General features: G+C 40.4%; 3 protein-coding genes across 9 annotated transcripts in view; 1 reads left to right on the top strand and 2 right to left on the bottom strand.

Moving 5' to 3' along the window:
- Positions 1-542: 542 nt before the first annotated feature.
- On the bottom strand, positions 543-1,326 carry NCBP2AS2 (NCBP2 antisense 2 (head to head)). The gene has a single exon (XM_036875180.2). It carries the CDS (start codon positions 1,265-1,267, stop codon positions 968-970), a length of 300 nt encoding a protein of 99 aa, XP_036731075.1. The 5' UTR covers positions 1,268-1,326; the 3' UTR covers positions 543-967.
- Positions 1,327-1,410: 84 nt separating this feature from the next.
- Positions 1,411-16,529, top strand: NCBP2 (nuclear cap binding protein subunit 2). Its single transcript, XM_036875181.2, has 4 exons — positions 1,411-1,569; positions 12,874-13,055; positions 15,339-15,477; positions 16,048-16,529. Exons 1-4 carry the CDS (start codon positions 1,492-1,494, stop codon positions 16,117-16,119), a joined length of 471 nt encoding a protein of 156 aa, XP_036731076.1. The 5' UTR covers positions 1,411-1,491; the 3' UTR covers positions 16,120-16,529.
- The window catches only part of SENP5 (SUMO specific peptidase 5), a 116,664-nt gene continuing 99,524 nt past the window's right edge, over positions 5,637-22,776 (bottom strand). For 4 of the 7 annotated variants that reach the window (XM_057501475.1, XM_036875167.2, XM_036875168.2 and 1 more), the window contains 2 exons: positions 22,195-22,245; positions 21,162-21,366 (listed from right to left, as the gene is read on the bottom strand). In XM_057501475.1, coding sequence (XP_057357458.1) covers positions 21,256-21,366; positions 22,195-22,245 — 162 coding nt within the window. In that variant the 3' untranslated portion in view covers positions 21,162-21,255. Of the gene's footprint in view, positions 9,737-11,123; positions 11,256-21,161; positions 21,367-22,194; positions 22,246-22,776 lie in introns of those variants that run through there. The other 3 variants (XR_005022658.2, XR_005022659.2, XR_008997383.1) reach the window with 3 other exon arrangements.

A 22,776-nucleotide genomic window follows, 5' to 3' on the forward strand; every position in this document is an offset into this window, starting at 1 on the left:
TCCTGTGGCTTCAAGCTTTCTAGATTGCATGATTAACTGTGCAGCCTCATTACAGATCAGAAATTCAGTCAGAAGCCTCAAGTGACAGGGTATTTCTGTATACAATGGATTTGCTAATCAGTGGCGCATTAGCTGGACCATAGTCTTTAGATTATATTCCAGACCCTCTAAAATAGGGAACAGAAATCTAGACAGCTTGTTTCATGGTGGACAGCAGTCCCAGTGGCAGTAGTGTTCAATGGTGACTTGGGCGGGGCAGGGGGAAGGGGTATGTATCTTCAGGGGCTGAAGGTCAGAGTAAATGCGGCAGAGGGCTGTGATTAAGGACTTAGGCCCTGGAGTCAAACACCTGTATCCTCATCCCATTCTGTAAGGCCATGGGCAATTTAAATAGACTACCCCTCCTGTGAAAATGGTTGTAAAGAATGAGATAACCCACACAGAGTAAGCACTCAACATGTGTTAACTAGTATTACCATGTCCAACAATCCCCCGATTCCTAATCCATCTCGCTGGAGAAATATCACATTCATACCCATTACTCAGTTCACATATTTAATAGAGGATTTTGGCAGCAGCAAAGTTGTCTTTCCATCCATGATCTCCGCTGCAAGTAGTGCGCTTCTGTATCACTGCACAGGCAGCATCATCTGCCGTTGGTTTTCCTCCCATTCGCAGACGGCTGACTCTCGGACTGCGGTTTGGCCCATGACTCTCTGTATGCCCAGCCTATCTTTACTTCCGTCAGACTTCGGGGGCTTTTTTCACACACTGCCTTGTCACATCACAGTACCTCGCGGGGCATGTCGGTATGGCCTGGGCTCTCTGTTGAATGGAACCTTTGTAGGCCGACAATCCGAGTCAGAATTCCAAACAGTGCGTAGTGCCCAGAGAATGACTCCTTAGCGCCGAAGCCTATGTCAAGCCCAGAAGGGAAAGAGGCAACCTCGGTCCGGCCCAGCCAGGTTCAAGGGTTTGCGCGCGGGCCCCTCTGGCTACCTGGTGGTGGCCCAGGGCGCTCCCGGAGGCCGCGGCGTAGCTCCTGAGTGAAGGTATCTCTGAAGCGGGCAGCGCGGCGGCCCAGGGAGCCCGCGGGCCCAGCCGCGAGGGCTCGCAAGCGCCGGGCAGCGTCCTGGCCGCGTAGCTGGGCCTGCAGCAGTGCGAAGGCCGTGAGCTGCGCCGCCCGCCTGATGGGCCGCGACTCGGACAGACGCTCCACCAGCTGCGGGCTGTGCAGCAGAGCGGCCAGCAGCCGCCGCATAACCATCCTCGGAGCGAGCCGGAATCCGGAGCTCGCCGCTCTCACCTCTGACCGGCTGCGCCAGACGACGGACCCCGTCTGCGCCCGCGCCGCTCAGTGACGACACTGATGCCCTCGGATTGGCCCGCTGGAGTACTATCTACAGCTGTCTCCTTACGTTTCCGGATCCGCCAACGCCGCGACGGCCTCGTTGTTCCTGTAGTGGCGGCGGCCTACTTCACCTCTGCACTATGTCCGGTAGCCTCCTAAAGGCCCTGCGCAGCGACTCCTACGTGGAGCTGAGCCAGTACCGAGACCAGCACTTCCGGGTGAGGGAGGCCGGGCCTCCAGAAGGGAAGGCTCTGGGCAGGAACGCTGGGACTCGGTCTTCTCAGAAGTCTCACTGTGTCGTCTCCTACGCTGGGGTTTCCCCAAACGCGAAGTGAGGCCCTCGTGCCTCCTGGGGAATGGATGCTCAAGGGTGTTTGGACAGCAGGGAATCCTCTTCTCTCGTAAAAAAGAGAATTTGAGGCTCGCTGTCTTCTTCCCTTGCAGCCGCTCCCTGTTCCGGGCCAGTGCAGAGGGGTTCGAGCGGCAGTAGTCATGGTGGCTCACGTTTTCACGGGCAGTGCCTCGGGATGGTGACTTTGTGATAAGGAGACGGGGTGTCTTAAGACACTTGGAATTTGTGGAGGCGCCTTTCTGACCTAGATACCGGGGCTTTTATTACTTCTTAAATTTTAAATTAGATAAGCCAAACTGCCCTTCGGTAGTAATAGTCCTTTCCGTAGTCTTGTAGAACGGTCCTACAGAGTTCTGTGCGGTGCGTGGGAGACAGTTGAGCCCTGTCTCCATCCACGGAGTGGGGAGGTGGACCAGCCAAGCTAGGAACAGTAAGTGTCTGGATGTCAAGGTGAGAGGAGCTTCTGGGTTTCACAAGAAGAAATTTTAGTTTCGCCTCTGTCATAGATTATGTGGAAAAAGGGAAGACTGCAGATGTTCAAGGTGGGCACTTTGTATCAGCAAAGGCGAGGATGCGGTGGAGCAACACGCATTAACCACTGGTTATTTAGTAAGCTTTTATTGAGTGCGAAGACAAGTTTGCGCACCCGAAGAGTTCATAATCCTCTAGAAAGGACTGTAAATGGCGGCAAACAATCACGTAGAGCAGAAATGAGTGGAAAGGGAAGGACTGTGAATATTCAGGAAAGGGAGAAGCTTTGTGACTAGGAAGGGAGAGGGCCCGTATAGATGAGAGTAGGGTGTAAAATGTGTTACTAGGGTAGGGAAAAGGAAATTTTGTTTGTGAGGCCAAATTGAGGAAGATCTTAAATTCACTCAGTCGACCATTTTTAAATGCTTTCTGTATGCCTGGTATGATTTTCACTTCTATCATTTATACAGTTTTCATTATCTTTGAAAGTTTTGTATCATAACCATCTTAATTTCAAGCATTCTGCAAGAGTAAAACTGGAAGGATTGGACTTTGCTATTGTTCATCTTTAAAGCCTATATCTTTATTTAGATAGTAATAAGGTACTGTCATGCGGAAATTTCCATCTCCTTGTATGAAATCCACATTAGTGTATCTTTAAGTACTTACACCACAGTTGTCTTAAGCTGTGGGCTGTTTGTTTGGATAATACTTACATGTGTGAGGAAAGTAGAAAGAATAAAGAATATGCCTCCTGAGCATAATTTTAACAAATCAGTAACAGTAGTAATATAAATAAAGTGAATCCACTTTAATGTCTCATTCCAAAATTCTGAAAACCTATTTTTTATGAGAATGACTCTTGTCCTGTGACTTTTTAAGGAAGTATGGGATTGACGCTAAGTATGGGTTTGGATTCCAGGTGCAACTGCTGAATAGTTGAAGAACCTTAACAAGTTAATGAGGTTAATGAAAATTAGTACCTACTGCTTCAGTTCTGAGAACTAAATAAGACCTCATCCATGGAAGCCTGTGACCTGAAGTGCCTTGATTCTCCCTAGAGGCAACTTAACCTGTTTCTTGTATATGGTATCTATGTATATTTATATTTTAAAAAGATATAATTTGTAGAGCCATCACCCAGATCAAGTAGCAACTATTCTAACTTTCCCCCCCTTCATCTATTTTATCAGTCTCCCTCCTCTCCCCCTATGGCAGCCACCATTCTGTTTTCTGTGTTTATGAGTCTATTTCTGTTTTGTTTTTCAGATACCACATATAAGTGAAGTGATACGGTATTTGTCTTTTTCTGCCTTACTTAGCATAGTACCTTCTGGGTCCATGTTGTCACAAATGGCAAGATTTCATTCTTTTTTATGGCTACTCCATTGTATATGTGTGCCACATCTTTACAAAAGGTAGTGAGAATGTTTGATATCTTGATAAGCATGGTGGTTATGAGTGTATACACATGTCAGAATTTATCAAGCTGTGCACCAAGATTTGTGTACTTTATGTATCTATGATAAAAAATAGAAATAAAAATACAAGAGATAGAGCTGAACAGACAGTTCTCCAAAGAAGAAATTCAGATGACCAACAGACACATGAAAAGATGCTCCACATTGCTAGTCATCAGAGAAATGCAAATTAAAACCACAATGAGATATCAACTCAAACCAGTAAGGATCGCCACCATCCAAAAGACAAACAACGACAACTGTTAGTGAGGTTGTGAAGAAAGGGGAACCCTCCTACACTGCTGCTGGGAATGTAAATTAGTTCAACCATTGTGGAAAGCAGTATGGAGGTTCCTCAAAAAGCTCAAAATAGAAATACCATTTGACCCAGGAATTCCACTTCTAGGAATTTACCCTAAGAATACAGCGGCCCACTTTGAAAAAGACAGATGCACCCCTGTGTTTATCACAGCACTGTTTACAATAGCCAAGAAATGGAAGCAACCTAAGTGTCCATCAGTAGATGAATGGATAAAGAAGATATGGTACATATACACAATAGAATATTATTCAGCCATAAGAAGAAAACAAATTCTACCATTTGCAACAACATGGATGGAGCTAGAGGGTATTATGCTCAGTGAAATAAGCCAGGCAGAGAAAGACAGTACCAACTGATTTCACTCATATGTGGAGTATAAGAACAAAGAAAAAACTGAAGGAACAAAACAGCAGCAGAATCACAGAACCCAAGAATGGACTAAGAGTTACCAAAGGGAAAGGGACTGTGGAGGATGGGTGGGAAGGGAGGGATAAGGGCGGGGAAAAAGAAAGGGGGCATTACGATTAGCATGTATAATGTTGGGGGGGCACGGGGAGGGCTGTGCAACACAGAGAAGACAAGTAGTGAGTGTACAGCATCTTACTGTGCTGATGGACAGAGACTGTAATGTGATTTGTTGGGGGGACTTGGGGAAGGGGGGAGTCTAGTAAATGTAATGTTCCTCATGTAATTGTAGATTAATGATACCAAAATTAAAAAAAAAATACAAGAGATAGGATTACCCCCATTAAAAAATTATACTCCATTCTTTAGCTTCACCCTAATGTATTTAAGCTCCTATTGATGGATATTTAGCCTGTTTCCAATGAGGAATATTTTGGGATATTTCTCTCGCTATTAGAAATAACCCAAACATCCCTGATTTTATGCATGTGCAAGTATATCTATATTTTAAATTCCAACATTTTGACATTGTTAGTCAGCCCTCCTTTGAGGTTGTATTCACTTATACTCCTACCAACAATACGAGTGTCTTCATAAACTTGCCACAGTTACTTTTAAATATTTTTTGTAGTTAATTATAAAAATAAAACAGTTATTTTACTAGCCAGATGGGTTTATTCAGGAATAGAGAATTGCAATTTAAGACATGCAAGCTATAGCAAAACCATAGGCATGCCCAACAAACAAAGGAGAAGAACGTTATGTTATGGAGAAGGAGGAACTTCGAAGGGGTTGTTTTGAAGGAAAGTCTCTGGAGAAAAGCAAGAGTTCAGGATGATGAGGTTTTTCATTGGCTGAATCATAGAAGTAGTCAGTTTTTTGTAGGAGATGCAATGTGCATCTTTTCCTCTTGGAGCCTGTAATCAATGATTCCTTCCTATTGAAGGTTCTTATGTTGGGGTCTGTAATTGACAGTTGTTCTTATAACTGGCAAAGAGTGGTGTAGCTCCCCCTTCTAACCTCCAGACTCCACTTTGGTGACTTTTCCTTTTATTAATTTTCACATTTCCCCTTTTGATCAAGATCTTTCTCTGAAAACACCACTGATCAAGTGTCGGGTTTTCTTTGAGTACGGTTTTGTCCCTTAGTGCCAGGAAGAACGTTTCCTGGTTGTCATGTCCTGCATCAGATGGCAAATGTGTAGCAGCTGGAAAGCACTTAAGGCCACATTTGATTAATAAGGAAGATCAGGAGGGAGAACTCAACAGACATGTCCCAAGTATAGTCCTTATTTATGAAGATCTTAAGCACTGAACATCGTTTTCTTACTGAGTACATCATTTTTTACAAAAGTTTGACAGGCAGTAAAATTCAAAAATTAAAATAATTATACAAACAGAAGGAGTAATATGACAATTCCAAATTGCATGTTGGTTCTAAACCAGGACCCTAGGTCTGAAAGCCAAATGAAGTTGTGCAGGCCAACCGGGAGTCACGTATGCCTTCTGGCAGTCCCTGCTCAAAGTGCCTGTGAAATAGTGTATACTGTAAGAGCACCCTGAAAGAAATAACCAAGTGCATTTGGGAAGATACAGTGTAGGTATAAATATGATGCAACAGCTGATGAACTTTTTGCAAAAGAGCAAAACATAAAGACATTTTAAAATAGTATTGTTATGTCAATAATGTTGGGAGTTTGGTAACTGTTACCAAAAACGTAGTCTGTAAGGTTGTAATTTCAGAGACCATGAATTTGGATAAGAATCCAAAGCCAGTTAATAATTAAGATGAAATAAAGACTTGTGAATTCTGAATCTTCCAGGCCTTCAGAAAGCTCATGTGATCATGATGAAGCTATTTCCAAAAGGCTGTATCAAAAGAAGAGTCTTCCATTTGCAAGGTTGTGGGAAATGCAGGCAGGGCATTTTCTTTCCACAAAAGAGAAGCTGCAAATAGTGAGAAAAAGTATACAGGCCTGGTCCAGACATCTTGGGAAAGCTATCTTGTCCGATATCATCTGCTGCGATTCCAGTGAATCTTTATTTTCTGGTCACCAGATGGAGCGCAGATCCAGTCAGGGTTTGGTCCTTTCTCTCTTTTTTTCTTAGGAGAGCTAGAGAGAGGATTTTATTGACAGATACAGAGAGAGGACAGAGCTCCTGGCTCATGCCAGGAGGGGACAAGAGAGCCCTGGTCCTTTCTTCAGATGTGTCACATGAATCCGAAGAGTCTATTCCCCGGAATTTGTTGGCACAAGGGTTGGTTAGCAGTTCCTGATGAGGACCTTTCCAGTGAGGTTGAAGAGAGTCTTTCTGGAGTTGTCCTTTCCAAAGACAAATCTCCAGGTTCAAAGGCATAATGCTTAAGGTCTTTGTCTCCCAGAAGCACACTGTGAAAAGATTGCTCTTCAAAGCATGGTTATTTTCAATATATGTAAGTAATTAGATCTTTACAATATTGAAGTATGTCTCCTTTATCAAATGTAGGTCAATGGAGGCAGGGGCCAAGTGCACTGGACATCCTGAGATTTCTTAAAGGGTGAGAGTCTACATGTTCCAAAGGGTGTGGATCTGAGATTTAGGACTAAAGGTAGTATGGAGAGTCTGTACAAACTTAGGCCAAGGTATTTGGAGTGTCTCTACAAACTTGCCAATGAGTCTTAGTGCCATTAGTGTGTATAAATGACCCTGAGGATTGAGGGTGGTATGCACAATGAAAGCATAAAATGGGCCACACAGCCCAGACTGATCAAAGTACCTGACCAGTAAATGGGTTTCTCAATTACTATGAAGTATAAGATGAGTTCCCCAGGATGGATAATCTTTTCAAACAGACATTTTAGCCACAGAAAAAGCATTGATCCATCTACAAGAGAAAGCTTCAGTCCAGTGAAAAAACATACAAACCTTGACTAAAACATTTATCCATGACATGGGAAGCTGTACGAAATCAATTTGCTAAACCTCAGATGGCCCATTGGGCAACTGAAATGCCCAGAGGGCTACATGGACAGGTATCCCAGGATTATACTTTTAACAGGTGGGACAAGTGAGGTAGGTACTTTTTGTGGCCTTACTAGTATCACCGATACTGGTTCATGAATGCTCTGATTTTGTCCTGACCAATGGCTTGATGAATGTACAGTGGTAAGTAGTGGGACTTTTAGAATTTCTGGTAGAGCTGGATTGTTATTTGGTTCAAATGAAAGTTTTCTCTTTTTATCAAACCAACAATTTCTAGATTTCCAATACTGTTTTTCATTTCTGGGGCCAATTGTGTATATTTTTCAGTTTTTCTGAATTATCATTTGGGAGAACATCCTTTTGGAGCATGACAGAGGTTTGGATATTTGTTACCTTGAGAGCAGTGTTTTAGATAGAAATATCAGCAAGGTGGGGTCCTTTGACCTCCAGGGAATCAAGTCTAGAATACCCAGGGACCTTACTAGCCACAGCCAATGGCAAAAGCACTGCACCTAATAAATTTTGAACATATGAGCCATTTCTAATTTTATCCTCATTAGAGCTAAGAAACCTCATTGTTCCCATAATACCCCCAACGTTGTGAGCTACCCCAAAGGCATACTGACTATCAGTATAAATGTTTGCAGTTTACCCTTGGCTGAAGGTACAAGCCTTAGTTAAGGGCATAAAGCTCAGCTTGCTGGGCCAAAGTAGCCAAAAGTAGAGGTGCTGGCTCAATAATTTCAAAAATAGTTGTAATACTGTACTGCATGATACTTACCATTTAAATTCTTTAAGAATCATCAGTAAACCATGAAAAAGCTACATTGTTTAACAAGGAGTTTCCTGTAAATTGTCATGGAAAATCAAAAGGTGATCCATTAGTGTTAAGTAGTTGTTAAGGGGTTTCATCTAGATCCACATGTAATCCTAGTCTGAGATCAGATGCCTTAGGTGCCAGACCTGAATATAAGCAAAATGCAGTTTTTCTTTGGAGACTTTATGTCCCCTTAAATCTAAAAATTTTAACAGGCGAATGTTGTCTTCCTATGGAGAGTTTTGAGAAGGGGAACAGAGAAGCAAATCATCTAGATATTGTACAAAGTAGAGACTGCAGAAAATTATGTATCATCCAAATTAGCTTTTAAAGTTTGTGAGAAATAAAGACCTTCTGTGAAACCTTGGGTCCAGTTGTATTTCTGTTCTTCTCAAGTGGAAGCAAAATGATCGTGGCTATCCTTATCAAGTGGAATACTAAAATGCACTGCATAGATAAATTACAGTAAAAAATATGCTTTCAGTGGGAATGGTGTCAGCAGCTTGTGGGGTCAGGAACAACAAGGTGCTGAAGGATAACAGTGTAATTTAATGCTTAAGGTCCTGGACAAACCTCCATCCCTGGCCATTGGATTTTCTCACAGGTAAAATAGGGGTATTACAGAGACTAGTAAGGGGGATAAAGAGGCCTTGAGCATTGTACTTTTCTATCATGGGCTTGATGCTTTGAAGGGCTTGATTAATTCTGGGGAGAGGTTTTTAAGGAATCTATTTGAATCTTAATGGGAGGTGCACTATGGATTCTGCTAATAGCAGTTGAAGATCTTGCCAATAAATAGGATGGTAGCTGATCCATAGAAACAAATGGTCAGTGCCCTCAGACTGGCTAAAGTGCCATCAGAGATGGAGCAAATCAAAGATGTTTAGGGGTCATTTAATTACTCTGGTTGATAATTTTGACTACTGTCAAATTCTAGAATTATTTACCTTTTGGGAGAAATGCTGGCATGTTCTTTATTTAAAGAACTCTTGGCCCAATAAACTAATAGGGGCAGAGGAACTAAGGAGAAAGGGTATCTCTCAAAGGGCGTAAACAAAAGGGAGTAGGTTCAGAGACAGGAACTTGTTGGGGTTTATGACACACCTCACTATGTGAAGTGTTTTAGTGTTCTGAGTACGGGTTGCTTTATAGCAGTGGGTTTGAGCCCAGGAAATGTAGCCCAGTGTCAGTCAGGACAAAGAGGCCTATTCCTAATCTGGGAGGGTGGTTTTTCTGAGCTGATTAAGAGGGAGGATTGGAAGAGCCAAATAGTCCTTGGCATTTCATCATTGGGAACTAGGAGGACATTGGAAAGCCTGGCTAACAAGCTGAAGGGCCTGAGGCACTTTAATTTGTAACAGTCTTTTTTGTAATGTCCAGGCTCTTTGCAACAACAGCAACAACTAGGTTTTTGGTTTTGTTTAGGAGTCTTCATTTGCCAAAGTTGAAAGTTGAGAATTTTAGCAATCTTTCTTTTAGGTGACTCACCTATGGTGTGGAGAAGCTGGTTTGCCAAATTAACTAAATCTGGAGTGGACATGGTTTTCCATTCCATCCTGGTCCTTTTAACTGAAAGAGAAAGATCCTGGTTCAACCTATAAAAGTTAAATGCTATCAGGGTAGATTCAACACCTAAAGGAAGACCAGAATTTTCTTTGAAGACAATCTAAAGTAGATTATAACAGTTACGAACAGGTTCATCAGGCTTTTGTGTGGAAGCCTGAATTTTGTTCCAATCAACCAGTTTAGAAAAAGCGACTGTAAATTGCTCAGTGGAGATTTCCAGCAAGTGTTCTAGCAGTTTGCCAAAAGTTAGGGGTCTGTCTCTCTAAACCCCTGTCAGGATATTCACATACACCAGCAAGCATATGGACTAATTGATAAAATTCTGAGAATCCAGGTCTGTTAAGTTTGAATTAACTCTGTTAAACTCTTCAGCAAACCAAGGGGCTTAGTTACTTTAGGGGACTCTTAACTGTGGCTTGCAGTTTGTCCTTAGTCCAGGGAGCATAAATTCAGAGTTTATTTGGATCCTCAGGAGACAACATTAGAGAGGCAGGTTTTAAAAGGTTCAGCAGAGAAGGGAGCTGGGACAGATTCAGAGGAAAAGGGAAGTTCAGCAAAGGGATTAGAATGAGGGAGCAGAGTGTAGAGGAGGTGGGGGTCAGTTCAAAGAGAAGAGAGGAAAATGGCATCAGAGGCAGGCCTGACCACAAGTGGCCACTAGGTGTCTAGAGACAGGATGGAGGGGGGAAAAGAGGCCATTTTGGCTTCTTTCAATTGTTTGCCTCAGTGAATTCAGAAATATTATTTTGCAAAGAGGCCAACTTAGGATCCTGAAAATATTTGGAAGCCTCAAGTTATCAGTTAAAATAGGCATCCTATTCAGTTTTTGTCATCTTTGTTCTTTGAGCTGTGGCTATCTAATTTTGAGAAAAGCAAGCTTGGGGAGATAGAAAGTTCCCCATAATGGCCATTGGTATTCTAAACTACTTTTGGTTGAGTTGGTCCGTTTAGTTAGAAATGCACTTGAGGAGGGACCATAGTTTTTAAACATAAAACCAACTGGGTCCCAAAAAAGGGGGTACCCTCAAAGCATCTTGGTGACTGACATCACATTTCTCAGAGGCTTTTCTCTATAAAGCAGAAAGAAAAACTCCTAAATTGTAGGGTTTCAACAGGAACAGACACTGGCTCCAAAAAGAATTGGACCAAAGGCCATCACTGTTCCAGCAGGAGTACCCTGGTTCTGAAAAGGAGTCAGACTGAAGGCCAGCACACTTAGGCAAGGAACAGTCTAGTTGCAAACAAGACTCAGACTAAAGTTAGCTAGCACAGTTCCACTAGGACAGTCCAGTGCCACACAGAAATTGGGTCGCAGGCCAAAAAAGTACTCAAGGGCAAAGCCCTAAAACAGAATTTTAAAGCCCGGAGAGCTCAAAAACTTATGTAGTGGAGCTCAAAATCCAGAAGAAAACTTACCCTCAAACTCTAGGGCTAGCAAGCAAGCACTGAGCTTAATGGGCTTGGTGGGTACCAGTACCCATTCACTCACAAGCCTTGGAGTTGTTGGGGATCTTTGGATGCCACTTCTGATCGCCAAGTAATGTTAACCTTAAAAACAAAATGGTTATTTTAGCAGAAAAGTGGGTTTATTCGGGAATAGATAATTGCAGTTTGGGGCATGCAAGCTAGGGCAAAGCCATAGGCAAGTCCATAGACAAGTCCAATAAACAAAGCAGAAGAATGTTGTTTTATGGATGAGGAGGAAATGGAAGGGGTTTTGAATGAAAGTCTGTTGGAGAAAAGCAAGAGTCGAGGGTAATGATGGTTTCTCATTGGCTGAGTTGCAGGGGTAGTCAGTTTCTCATAGGAGAAGGCAGGTTTTGTTGGGGTCTATAAAATCCATGATTCCTTTCTGTTGATAGCTCTGTTTTTGGAGTCTGTAATGAGGAGTGGTGGGGGCAGCTCCCCAGTTCCTCCTCCTAGCCTCTGGACTCCACTTGAGTGTGGTTTCCCTTTAAGAATTTTCACATTTGTACCTGCTTTTTTTACTTTGCTCACTATCTTGGAGATGTTCTATTATCACTGCATGTGGACATACTTTTTTCTTGGGCTGCATAATTTTGTATTTATTGGTCTACAGTTTATTTCATCATTTTTCTTTTGATGTGAGTGTAGATGGTTTGTCTGTTTCTCTATTCTGCCACTGAATGTGATCACATGAGACCTATTACTGTGAGCACTGTGCTACAGAGCATTCAGAGACGAATAGGGCAGTCTTATTCTCTGAGTGAAGGAACGGAACCTGGATCAGCATTATATGTGTAGTAGTAAGTGAAGAAGGGAGGCCTCTTGGGAAAGTGCTATGGGAGCCTGAGTATGAATCTCTGCAGCTGCTTTCGAAGCTGGAATACCACTGTACAGTTGATGTTAAAGCCCTAACCCGGCTCAAAGGGCCTGAGAACAGGTCAGCTTGGCATGGTAGTCCTTCCATTTAGTCAGCATTTGACCTTTCCAATGTGGAGGCTAGAAAGTCCAAGGATGGCCAGTGGCCATGTCTAGCCCATGATGAGCCATCTTGTCCCCAGAGATTGTCAGTTGTGTTGGCTGCAACTCAGTTCATTCTGTCTCTGGCTTCATTCTGTCTTCCAGATCAGGAAGCCTGTCAAGAAAGTGAGATCTCTTGTGTTTAGCTCACTTTAGTTCACTACATTTTCTCCTGAACTCAGAGGAAAGTGTATGAACAGAAACCATCTAAGCAGTTGTTGTTTTGAACATTCTCTGTGTATTACAAGGGGTACCCTATCTCTGCAAGTCCATTTAATTTTCACTACAAAAGATCAAAAGGGCCCTTTCTTATATGTTGGTTTAAGGCCCAGAAATTAAACTTGAGCCATTAGAGAAGGATCGAGTGCTGAGGATATGGAATATGCAGGGAAAAGGCTTGCCACTTGTGTGGCAGTATGATGCAGGAGGAGTGGGGCTACATGCAACATAACTTTCAAGCCTTGGCCCTCTATTAAAAGCAGTCTGGACTGTGCATATGTGCTTCATAGAATATGAACACTTCTCTTAATTTTGGCAAAGGATTTTGGTGGATCAGGATGGTGAGAGAAGCTGATTCCCAAATCAGAATTAATGAAAGTTTCCCCCATATTTAGGAATACTATTTAAGCAGGGCTCTTCTTAAATTGTGTTGCTTACTTTTTTTTTCTATTTTAAATTATAGGGTGATAATGAAGAACAGGAAAAATTACTGAAAAAAAGCTGTACATTGTATGTTGGAAATCTTTCATTTTACACAACTGAAGAACAAATCTATGAACTCTTCAGTAAAAGTGGTGACATAAAGAAAATCATTATGGGCCTGGATAAAATGAAGAAAACAGCATGTGGGTTCTGCTTTGTGGAGTATCCTTCTTGTGTGTATGATATAGCTGTTCAAAAAGGATGGGGCCAAGTGTGCAGTCACCCGTGTAAAAAAATGAGTGAGAGTATTTGATAACTAGCATGTCTACACTTATCTCTGCCTCTTGCCTTTGTATGTCTCCTACTGTCTGTCTAGTGTGTTTACACTTACATTGTGAAAGCTGGTCATATTTACATTGTTGTAAAATCCATGCTTTGTTTATAGCTGATTCTTTAAGAAAAACAGTCTTTCAAGAATATATGCTTATGTTGTTTAAATAAAGTCTGAAGGGCATAGTGAGAGTAAAATCCCTGTACCATTCTAAGCATAAAGACAATCAGTTACCACTCTTGGGGCTCTTTCCAGTAGTCCTGTGGATGGGTGATAGGGTACTGCATGCACCTTTTTTTTCCACCTGTCTTAAGAGATTGCTCCCAGGTAGCATATACAGTTCTACCTTTTTAAAATGAGTATATAGTATTTCATCATGTAGATGTATATAAGCTCAATATTATAGGGGAAAACCAAAACTTTATTTACTTGGGGTCATTTATTCTTCCTAGAGATTCTATACTGAACCTCCTAGATTTATCCTTTTTTAAAATATATTTTACTAATATCCTTTTTTAAAATATATTTTACTAATATTTTCTTTTTTGGTAATATATTTTGTATTCTGAGAAATGTCTCAGACTTGATCCTAACATATCTTTTGAATTTTTTTTCTGTGCCCTTAAGTATCTGTTTCTTTTGGTTGTATTTATGCTGTAAGTTTTCCATAAATGTTTGCTTATCCCTGGATTTTCAATTATAATTAGGAAAAAGAAGGGTGACTTTGTGGACCCAAGCAGACTTCTTTCTCAAGCTGTGCCTTGCCTTTGAGATTTGTGGGTTTCCCGAATACCAGAATGAAAAGATATTTTATTTTGGCCTGCTAACATAAAAGACACTGCCTTAGGTCCTCCCAACAGTTCATTCAGAACCCTGTCGTTTTATTTTTATTTGCCTCTTATTAAATGCCTTCTGCTTGCAGGTTCTTCCCACATGGAGACCTTTAATTAAACCCTGTTTTCAGCCTCACTTATTCAACTTTGAATTAAGAGCTTCCTGGGTTTGCTGTCTCCCTCTTTAAGCCCCTCAAGAATATTTCAAATTCTTTTTTTCTTCCATTGGCTTTTGTTGAATCTGTAGTCTGCTGATGGCCTCTTCTATTCTTTGAGTGTATGTTTTTTTTCTATTGTTATAATAGGAGTCTTGAGAAGAATGGAAAGAAATGTGTTCACTCTATCAGCTTGAACCAAAAGCCTCACTTTTGATTTTGACTTATTTCTGAGCTCTGCAGGCTGCTTCCATTCTCCCTTCAGACAGAAGGGATGAGAGCACCCAGGTTTTGCTTTGCTCAAGCAGCAATAGCATAAAATAGTTCATAGGGGACAGGGAGAACAACAAAAACAAAAGGCATAGGAAATCCACCTCCAAGATAATGATTAGTCTCTGAGAACTGTAATGGCTTTGCAAAATTTACCTTACAGGTGAAGATCAACAATCCTTAACAGCAAATAATGTAAAGAGAGGCTGCCATTGCTAGTGTTCTCTGCTTGTCCTTTTAGCAATCTTTTCATTCATTCAACAAAAAGTACTGAATGCCCACTATGTGCTAGGCATTGTGTAGATACTGGAAGTGCAGCAAGTGCTTACCTGTGTAATTAAAGGGGGAAAAATATCCAGATCAGCAGTTCCTAACTCCAGCTAATAATCATAAATGCCTCCAAGAGATTCTTTTTAATACCACCCCAAAGATAGATTTAGTAGATCTGATTTAATATGTTTGGGAACTACTAACCTGAATACTTTGGGTCTTTCCTTCTAGTGAAGTGCATTGACAATTCCATTTGCATTGTGACCTTTTTGTTAAGATTGTTCTTGAATATACAGCTCCAAATTTGGATGCTGTTTTCCTTGGATAAGAAGTGTGCAGTTTGTGATCTAAACCTCCACTGAACATTTTATATTTGGAAACCAAAATAAGGGGACAGTGGAACTATTTACAGGATCATCCAGGAAGTCATGAACATTATAGCCATGGATAAGTGTCGTATTTGACTCAACTCTACTTCTAGACCAACCTCAAACAGGCCTGTGCAAGCTGGATTATTGTCTTTGAACTCCAGTCAGGTTGGGAAAGTTACACTTTTTCTTAGCTGTTTTATTTAGATATTGCTTCCTGTATTTCCAAGAATGTTTGGAAAAATGCTATGTGGTGTTCCTTAATACTTTTACTTAAGATACTATTCAAGAGCAGATGCAGAAAATGCCATGCGGTACATAAATGGAACTCGTCTGGATGACCGAATCATTCGCACAGACTGGGACGCAGGCTTTAAGGAGGGCAGACAGTATGGCCGTGGGCGATCAGGGGGCCAGGTATGCGGGAAGATTCTCTGGACTCAGCCTTTGCATGGCATTCCAGTCCTATGACAAGTGATTTGTTGATTTATATTTGCTCTTTGAATAACTTTGTGCCTGTAACCTTGGCTTAAAGTGAATCTGAAAACCACACATTGAGATTGGTATTTTTTTAAACTATGAGGTAGTATACACTGTACATTTCTACAAGCCAACTATTGTTGATTGTTGATCTGTTAGAGACTTGGTATGTTTCACCTGCAAGAGTGTCTAGAACAAAGCAATATACACTGAAGAATTTTACATTTTATTTTTAAATAAGTAACCTAATTTAAGTATTCTTTGGAATGTGGTATTTTTGAATGCTGTGAATTAAGTATGAGCCTGACGTTTGTTAAAAAGCCATTAGGTAGTCTTAATTTCGCAAGGCAGTTAGTTGAGCTTTATGAGTGTTCAGTTCTGTCCTGCTTGAACATAATGTTCACATTATGACATCTGAAAAGGCTTAGCTGTTTTGACATATTCGTGGGAGGCATATGTGTTAAACCAATTTTTTCTGTACTGTAACTTGTGTTCTTTTCAATTTAGGTACGAGATGAGTATCGGCAGGATTATGATGCTGGGAGAGGTGGCTATGGAAAATTGGCCCAAAACCAGTGAGTGGTGAGAGCCCCATCATGAAAACACACTCCTTTGGTCTGCTGAATTTGACATGCATTACCCAAGGTCTGCAAACCTGCCTGTTTTTATCAAGCTTTAATCAGTGTCTCTACTGAGTTGGAAGCCTCTTCATGGTTTTCCTCTATTAAAGGACAGAATCCAAAAGAATGCCTTTAATTCTGTAGTCTTAGAATCTTGACTTATGTGTCAGGTTACCAGATCAAAAATTATGTTCCTTGGCAACCGATTAAAGTTGATCTTCATCAGCCAAAAACACCACACTTCTTTAAGGAAGACAGGAAACAATTTTAAATTTATTTACCATGTTTGTGTCTAAGTAGGTTCATGGTCTGCATTAACACCTGAAATTATTTGAGAAATTTTAATAAATGGAGTGGTGTTATGTTCTATGGCTTTGGTCTAAATTAGGAACATGTGTGACATCTGAATGTTTTTTGTGTTGAATTCTTATTTCTAAAGGCAGATTTAGGAGTCAAGGGAACTTCCTAAATAGCTGATGCAAAAGTAAGCCTTAGACAGTCTCAGGGGATGTCACCTGCTTTTGTGCTTTATATATCAGGAAATTAGGTATAAGACTTGAGAGTATTTACTAAACGCATTTTTCAAAAGATGTATTTAAAGCTTAAAAAAAAAAAAGCAGGGGCTTGTAGTATTACAGAGAACCTCAAACTCTACAGGGGGAGGGGGTTGGGGAACAGTAGGAAATGGGACAAAATACCAGGGGACATGAGTTAAAACATGGCTGCTGTGAGGGCCATCACAGTTATTTTCATTTTCAGAGTGATCTTGGGAATGGAGTGAGTTTAAAAAGAGCTTTAAAATTGAATGTTTAACAGAAACAATCAGAAACAATTCCTGGAGGAAATGTGTTTTGCCCAATTCTTACATTGATATCTCTCGCTTTTTCTCTAATTATGGTTACTGAGTTTTAGAGCTTTGATAATGAGCTGATGGTCCCTACAGAGAATGGAGGCTAGACTATTTTGCATTTGTAAGGCAAGAGGTGATTTCTCTCTGATATTAACGGGATCTGTTATTGCACATTTAAAACTATTAGTCTGACTTACCTGACGTAAGTGAAATTTCTTATGTAGCAACAGAGTATCTCCTAACTTCCAGTGGTTTGTGAATATTGGGGCTTCAGTGTGAACATCTTTCATGTTATATAGTATGTATAGGTTTTCTCATTAAATTCAAACTGGTTATTTGAATTTTTAAAAGAGTTGTAACTAGTTCTAAGTTCTTAAAAAACCATTGGCAAATATTTAATGAGAACATACTATTTGTTTTTCAAGTTTCTTTTTACACTGTGGTCTGAAGTAGTATATTTTATATTCTTATGTTTTATGTAAAACATAATTCAGATTTCTGTAGGCCTGGGAACCACTGAGTGGTTCCTATTTTTGTGGTTTCCTATAGATTTCAATAAAGTTGGGCCAGCTTATAGTATGTCTGTGCCCATTTCCTCACCTTAATAAGAAGGACATTGGAACTGTCTTACTCTGGAATATCTATGAATGTGTTTTGTGGGAAAACTGAGAATGTGTAGAATTTACATGTCCATTTTGATTTGACAGTTACTCAGTTTGGTAGCCACATACAGCTAATTGACCAAGTTAAAACATTTCTCGTCACACTAGCCACATTTCAAATGCTCAGTAGTCACATGTGCTAGTGGCTGTTGTAGTAGAAGCAAATACAGAGTATTTCCATTGCATAAAATTCCACTGGACAGTGCTGTTTAAGGGCAGGCTGTTTAAAGCCTACCCTCGTTACTGTTCATAAATGAGCCTTATGATGACTGGCATGTCATTAGGAAAAATTACTACTCACTGAACAGTACATGTTATTCAACACAAGAGAACACACATTTATAAAGGCATTAGTTTATTTTTCAAAAAATACTTTTGCTAGAAGGTTTGAGTAATTTTACATCACAATCTTTAAATAATTTCTTCTTCTGACCAAAGGTACCATTTAGTGAACAGCTTGTCTAGGTCTGCTTTTATAACAACCAAATACAATTAGCACTTTCTGATGGTATTCCCTAGGTCTTCCTAACTATCTACAGGCCAGGAGGCACGAGTGTTGCACATAACAAAGTATGTGCTTTGTAACTGCCGATTAGTTCAGTTTCTTAGCATAATTAAGCAGAGCAGGTAGTCAGTATTATCTAATTCACACTATTAATACACTGTTTTTCACCTGAAGAGTTTGTTCCACTTAGTGTTCGCAGTTCTCTCTTCTAACCCAGGGAAGCAGTGAACCACAACTGCAGAGAAAAAGGGCAGTTCAGCTAGGCTAGTGCTGACTGTGTCCCAGCTAGAGCTGTTACTATTTTCCCCCAAAACTATATGGATTTAAGATGACCAGTGTTACTTGTATCCAATGATAAGTAGAAAACACAATGGAAAGCCAAGAAGTGATTTGGGGGTTACTGGCAGCAAACAGCCTTTCTCTTCCATAAGAGAAGATTGGTTTCTCCACAGTTCTTGAGACAACTAAAAGTTGAATGAATCTATATTGATTGCTACAGACTTAACAAAAGAAAAAGTCACTGGAAGAAGCAACTATGGACTGTTAAGTCTGCTGATGGAGAGGCCTGGGGAGCCTGTTGAAGGCACATCATAAGTAGCTTCTGGTTTGTATGAAGCCTACATACAATCCGAAAAGCATGAAGTCTGCCCACCCTGTGGGCCCCCAGCAATTCAGTGCCAAGCTAATGAGTAAAACAATGCCTGTCTCTTCCACCAACAGCCCAAGCTAAATTTCAAAAATGTCTTTGTTGCATGGAAGCAATTATTACAGACATCAGGACAAAGGCCATTATAATGTAGGACATGGGCTAAGTAGAGGTTTACACCTAGTCACAAGAGTGGGAAAAAGCAACTGTGTGTGCTAAAATTTAAGTTTCGTGACCAACAGAGAAACACTTCTAACCACTTATTTTACAGCTAAAGCATGCTGGACAGTGCACTTCAGCCTGCCCTATTAAGCTGGAAGTGAAAGAGAAGTTAGACTTGGACAGCTCACTTGAGGTTCTCTGTGCTCATCCCTGCATGCCTCAGTGCCGAGAGGATGACCCATTTCTCAGATGGAGTTACTGCAACAACTCCAGCTTTTGGGCAGTAAGATTCTTGCCAGAACATAGTTCTCTTTCTCCTGCATGCTTGGTTCTGTCAGTGAGGAAGTGAGATGTGGAGCCTACAGTGTAAGACATTTTGAATGGATAGCTTAGTTACTGGCTACTTTGTACAGCTACCAGAAAAAAAGAAAAGGCAAATGTCTCTCTCACAAATTTGGCGTTTGCATAAATATGTAACATCAAGAGATAGGAACCTGTATATGTCATAATTAGAAAGACATTCTCTATACTTTCAATTGTCATCTTTCCTAATGCTGACACGGCCCTACCTGTAGCAGCATAAAGTGCCTCTAACCTCAGCCTTTTTAATGACTTGAAGCACAGTAAGGAATACTGACCTGGTTTTATACTGAGGAGCTTGCATCTGGGGGACTTTTAGGAAAGTGTTGGGGCTATTTGCATTGTAAATACTGGTATCAGAGCTGGAATGTCTGAGGACAGGAACCCTGTATGTAAACATGTACTGCCTCCACCCTCAGTTGCTGGCAATCAACCTTACCTCATGCCCAAGTTAAACTGCACATTTTAGCTTTTCATTTTCAACATCCCACATCTAACTAGATAGAAATCCAAGTATCTTCTGTCATTTAATTGGTTTCTCTGTACAAGCTTCTGAATTTCTTATATATACATGTTGTTCTCCTGTCCTGGTTTAGAAAAGATAATTGGGTCATTTAACACTCATCCTTCTTTATTTTCTTTCCTTTCAAATAACACCAAAAAGGCTAAATATGTGAGATATATTCCAGCTAAGTGTTAAGGACAGGGCCACTTCCGCTTTTCCCTAGAAGATGGTATTGATAGAAGCAAAAATAAAGGAGTCCTGTGCTGAAGTCTCAGGGTTGGTCAAGCACAGACCACATTAGGAGCCCTGCATGTTGCCAAGATAAAAAAAGATCAGAGGAAAAACTCTGACATGTGCTGTACTTCCACAGAATTAAGTCATCTTTATTAGCTTTCCTCTTCTCTCCTCCCCACCCACCTGTAGAAGACCCAAAGTCAGTCTTCAGTTTTAAGTGTTTATATTTTAAATACCCCTTAAATAGAAAGGTATTTGGTAACTCTTTAATTTCTTCCATATGGGAGACAAGGGAACTGACGAGGAACAAGGTAAGTTTCCCTTAGCAAGGCTGAATTCTCACTTGTTTGACCACTGGTTTGATGGGTATTTTTTAATGGGTCAGAACCAGAAAAATCCAGGCAATTCAGTGTTCCAGCAAGAAGCCTTTATAAGTTAGGCATTTATGGTAATTCTTCTTAGAATCATGATTGAAATCTCTTATGTGTTAAGACAACTGGAAAGGTCATTATCTGTTTTTCATACTTTAATCAACTCTTCCCAAAGCAAGCACTGTGCTTACAACTGGGCCTCCATAAATAGAACATAATAGTTTATGGCCACTTCCTTCTCACCCTTCAAAGGGAATGCAACTCACTCTCCAAGACCCACTTGGAGACAGAAGTCAGTGAAAGGTGCTGCTGGTCAAAGTGAAACAGGACTGACTTTGTCAAAACCACTCCCAGCTACTCTTTATGCCCCAGGGAATATCTACTATTCTGAGTTATGTTGTATCAAAACCATCCTGCATTTTTAGGTTCAGGATAAAATTTTAAACCTGTATTCAGTTCACATCTAACTAAACTATAAAAGCTGCACCAAATCTACTAGGCTTTTTTTTTTTAATACTCTGCATTGCATGCTCTGTCTATATGCATGCTTTTGGATAATAAATATTAAATATGGGGGGGGACACACAGAATCCATAAAATTAAATGAAACCAAACTGAACATTAAAAAATAGTACATGGTAGGTAGAGAAATGAATAAGGGCAGAAATAAATTTGAGGTAACAGTAGTGGTCCAACACACCACCGATCTGAAATAGCTATAAAAATTTAATTGTTTGGAGATTCAAGTAACAAACCATCTGCTCTAACTTGGTCAGACTTTCCAGAGTCCCTGCAGAGTTTCAGTCCATGAGCCGGCACTCACAAAGCTCCTTGTAAATCCTCTTCCGCACTCTGGGCATGTCTTCTTGGGAAAACTGGAAAGGCTGCTCTAAGGCGAGGCACTTGCAGTACTGCAAACATCCCAGAAACACTTAAGTGGCATGTGGAGTTATGTACCAGCCCATTGTATTTTACCAGATGCAGACCTAATAGGATAGGGTCTAAGGCAGCATTTTAAAGTCTGTTTAAACTGGCTGTAAAACACAGTCTTAATGTTATAGCCAACTTCCCAGGCAAGTTAATGTTTGGGATCTCTCTCCCCTCCCTCTCCACTCAACACTATGAAAAGCAGAAAGTGAAAAAGAGGCTCCAATTCTTCTCAAGGTGCAACCTGCTGAGAATGCAGCTAGACCTAACATGGCCTTTAAGGAGAACATGAATTTGTTTACAGACCCGACATTCATGAGTCATGTGAATGAGCCCATCTTCCAAGATCTTTGCAAATCCCTAAATTCATGGATTTTTATACTATAATTTCCTTCACAGAAAGAATGTATGGCCATTTTTTCAATACCTCTTTTAGACCATAAGGGAACCTACAGCACAAAAAAGTGGTCAGTATTTAAAATCTAACTTGTTTTTACTCTATAAATACCATTTGCTAATAGTTTAAAAAATCAGGTCAGTGTCCAGTATAGCTTACTAATAACTTCTGATAAGACACTGGTGATACCAGTTATTCATTCTTAGCCTTAGAAGGTGATTCTTCCTAATGATCTGAAATCTGAAATGCAGATATTGAACTGAAAATGCAGTAACTACTGCTTCTCAACAGGGGGAGGGAAGAAAAGTACTCTGCTACCTTAGTACCATGGATACATTAGAGGAACTCCCACTTCTATCTAAACCCAAAAATACAGTTCACACATTGTAAATTCTGAAATAAATATTATCTTTACCTGGAGCACAAAGACTCCACAGTCACTGTCATTTTTCTGCTGTGGAATACACTAAGAAAAAAACAAAATGATCATTAAAAATAAGACCAAGTACTTTCCAGATAAGGAAACTTTTTATGGAAAAATAGACAAAAGATGGGGAACTTGTCTCTATCCAGGACAGCTGGTGTATACCTCTGGTATTTGAAGTATTTGATCTTATGGAGGAATCTGGCCACATGGAAGAGCTATCAATCAACCACAACTTTTAAAACAACATTTTGCCTAAATATAAGAAATGGGACATCCTATTTTAAAACTTCCATTTGGATAATTGGTTTTTTTTTTTACCAGTTCACCAATAATACAATTGTGGATGACAGAACATACCTGGACTCTGACTTAGTAACAATCTAGCTTTAGCATTCTTCTTCACTTTTCATTTCTTATTACACAACTCTGTCCTATTCTTTGAAAGAAATCATAAAGGTAAGTGATAAGCATTCAAAAGAACTGGTCACTGTATTCTGCCTACAGTGGGAATATGAAAGATCCTGACTAAATTTAAAATACTTGAGTATTCTAGTTGGGTAAATTCAGGAA

This window comes from Manis pentadactyla, chromosome 1 (genome assembly GCF_030020395.1).
Source record: "Manis pentadactyla isolate mManPen7 chromosome 1, mManPen7.hap1, whole genome shotgun sequence".
Classification (NCBI taxonomy): Eukaryota; Metazoa; Chordata; class Mammalia; order Pholidota; family Manidae; genus Manis; species Manis pentadactyla.

Bases quoted from the DNA above. Each gene is read 5' to 3' on its own strand.
- NCBP2AS2 (XM_036875180.2), bottom strand. From the start codon at position 1,267: ATGGTTATGCGGCGGCTGCTGGCCGCTCTGCTGCACAGCCCGCAGCTG.
- NCBP2 (XM_036875181.2), top strand. From the start codon at position 1,492: ATGTCCGGTAGCCTCCTAAAGGCCCTGCGCAGCGACTCCTACGTGGAG. The intron at 1,570-12,873 runs GTGAGGGAGGCC...TTTAAATTATAG, and splicing joins ACCGAGACCAGCACTTCCGG to GGTGATAATGAAGAACAGGA. The intron at 13,056-15,338 runs GTATCCTTCTTG...CTTTTACTTAAG, and splicing joins TGTGGGTTCTGCTTTGTGGA to ATACTATTCAAGAGCAGATG.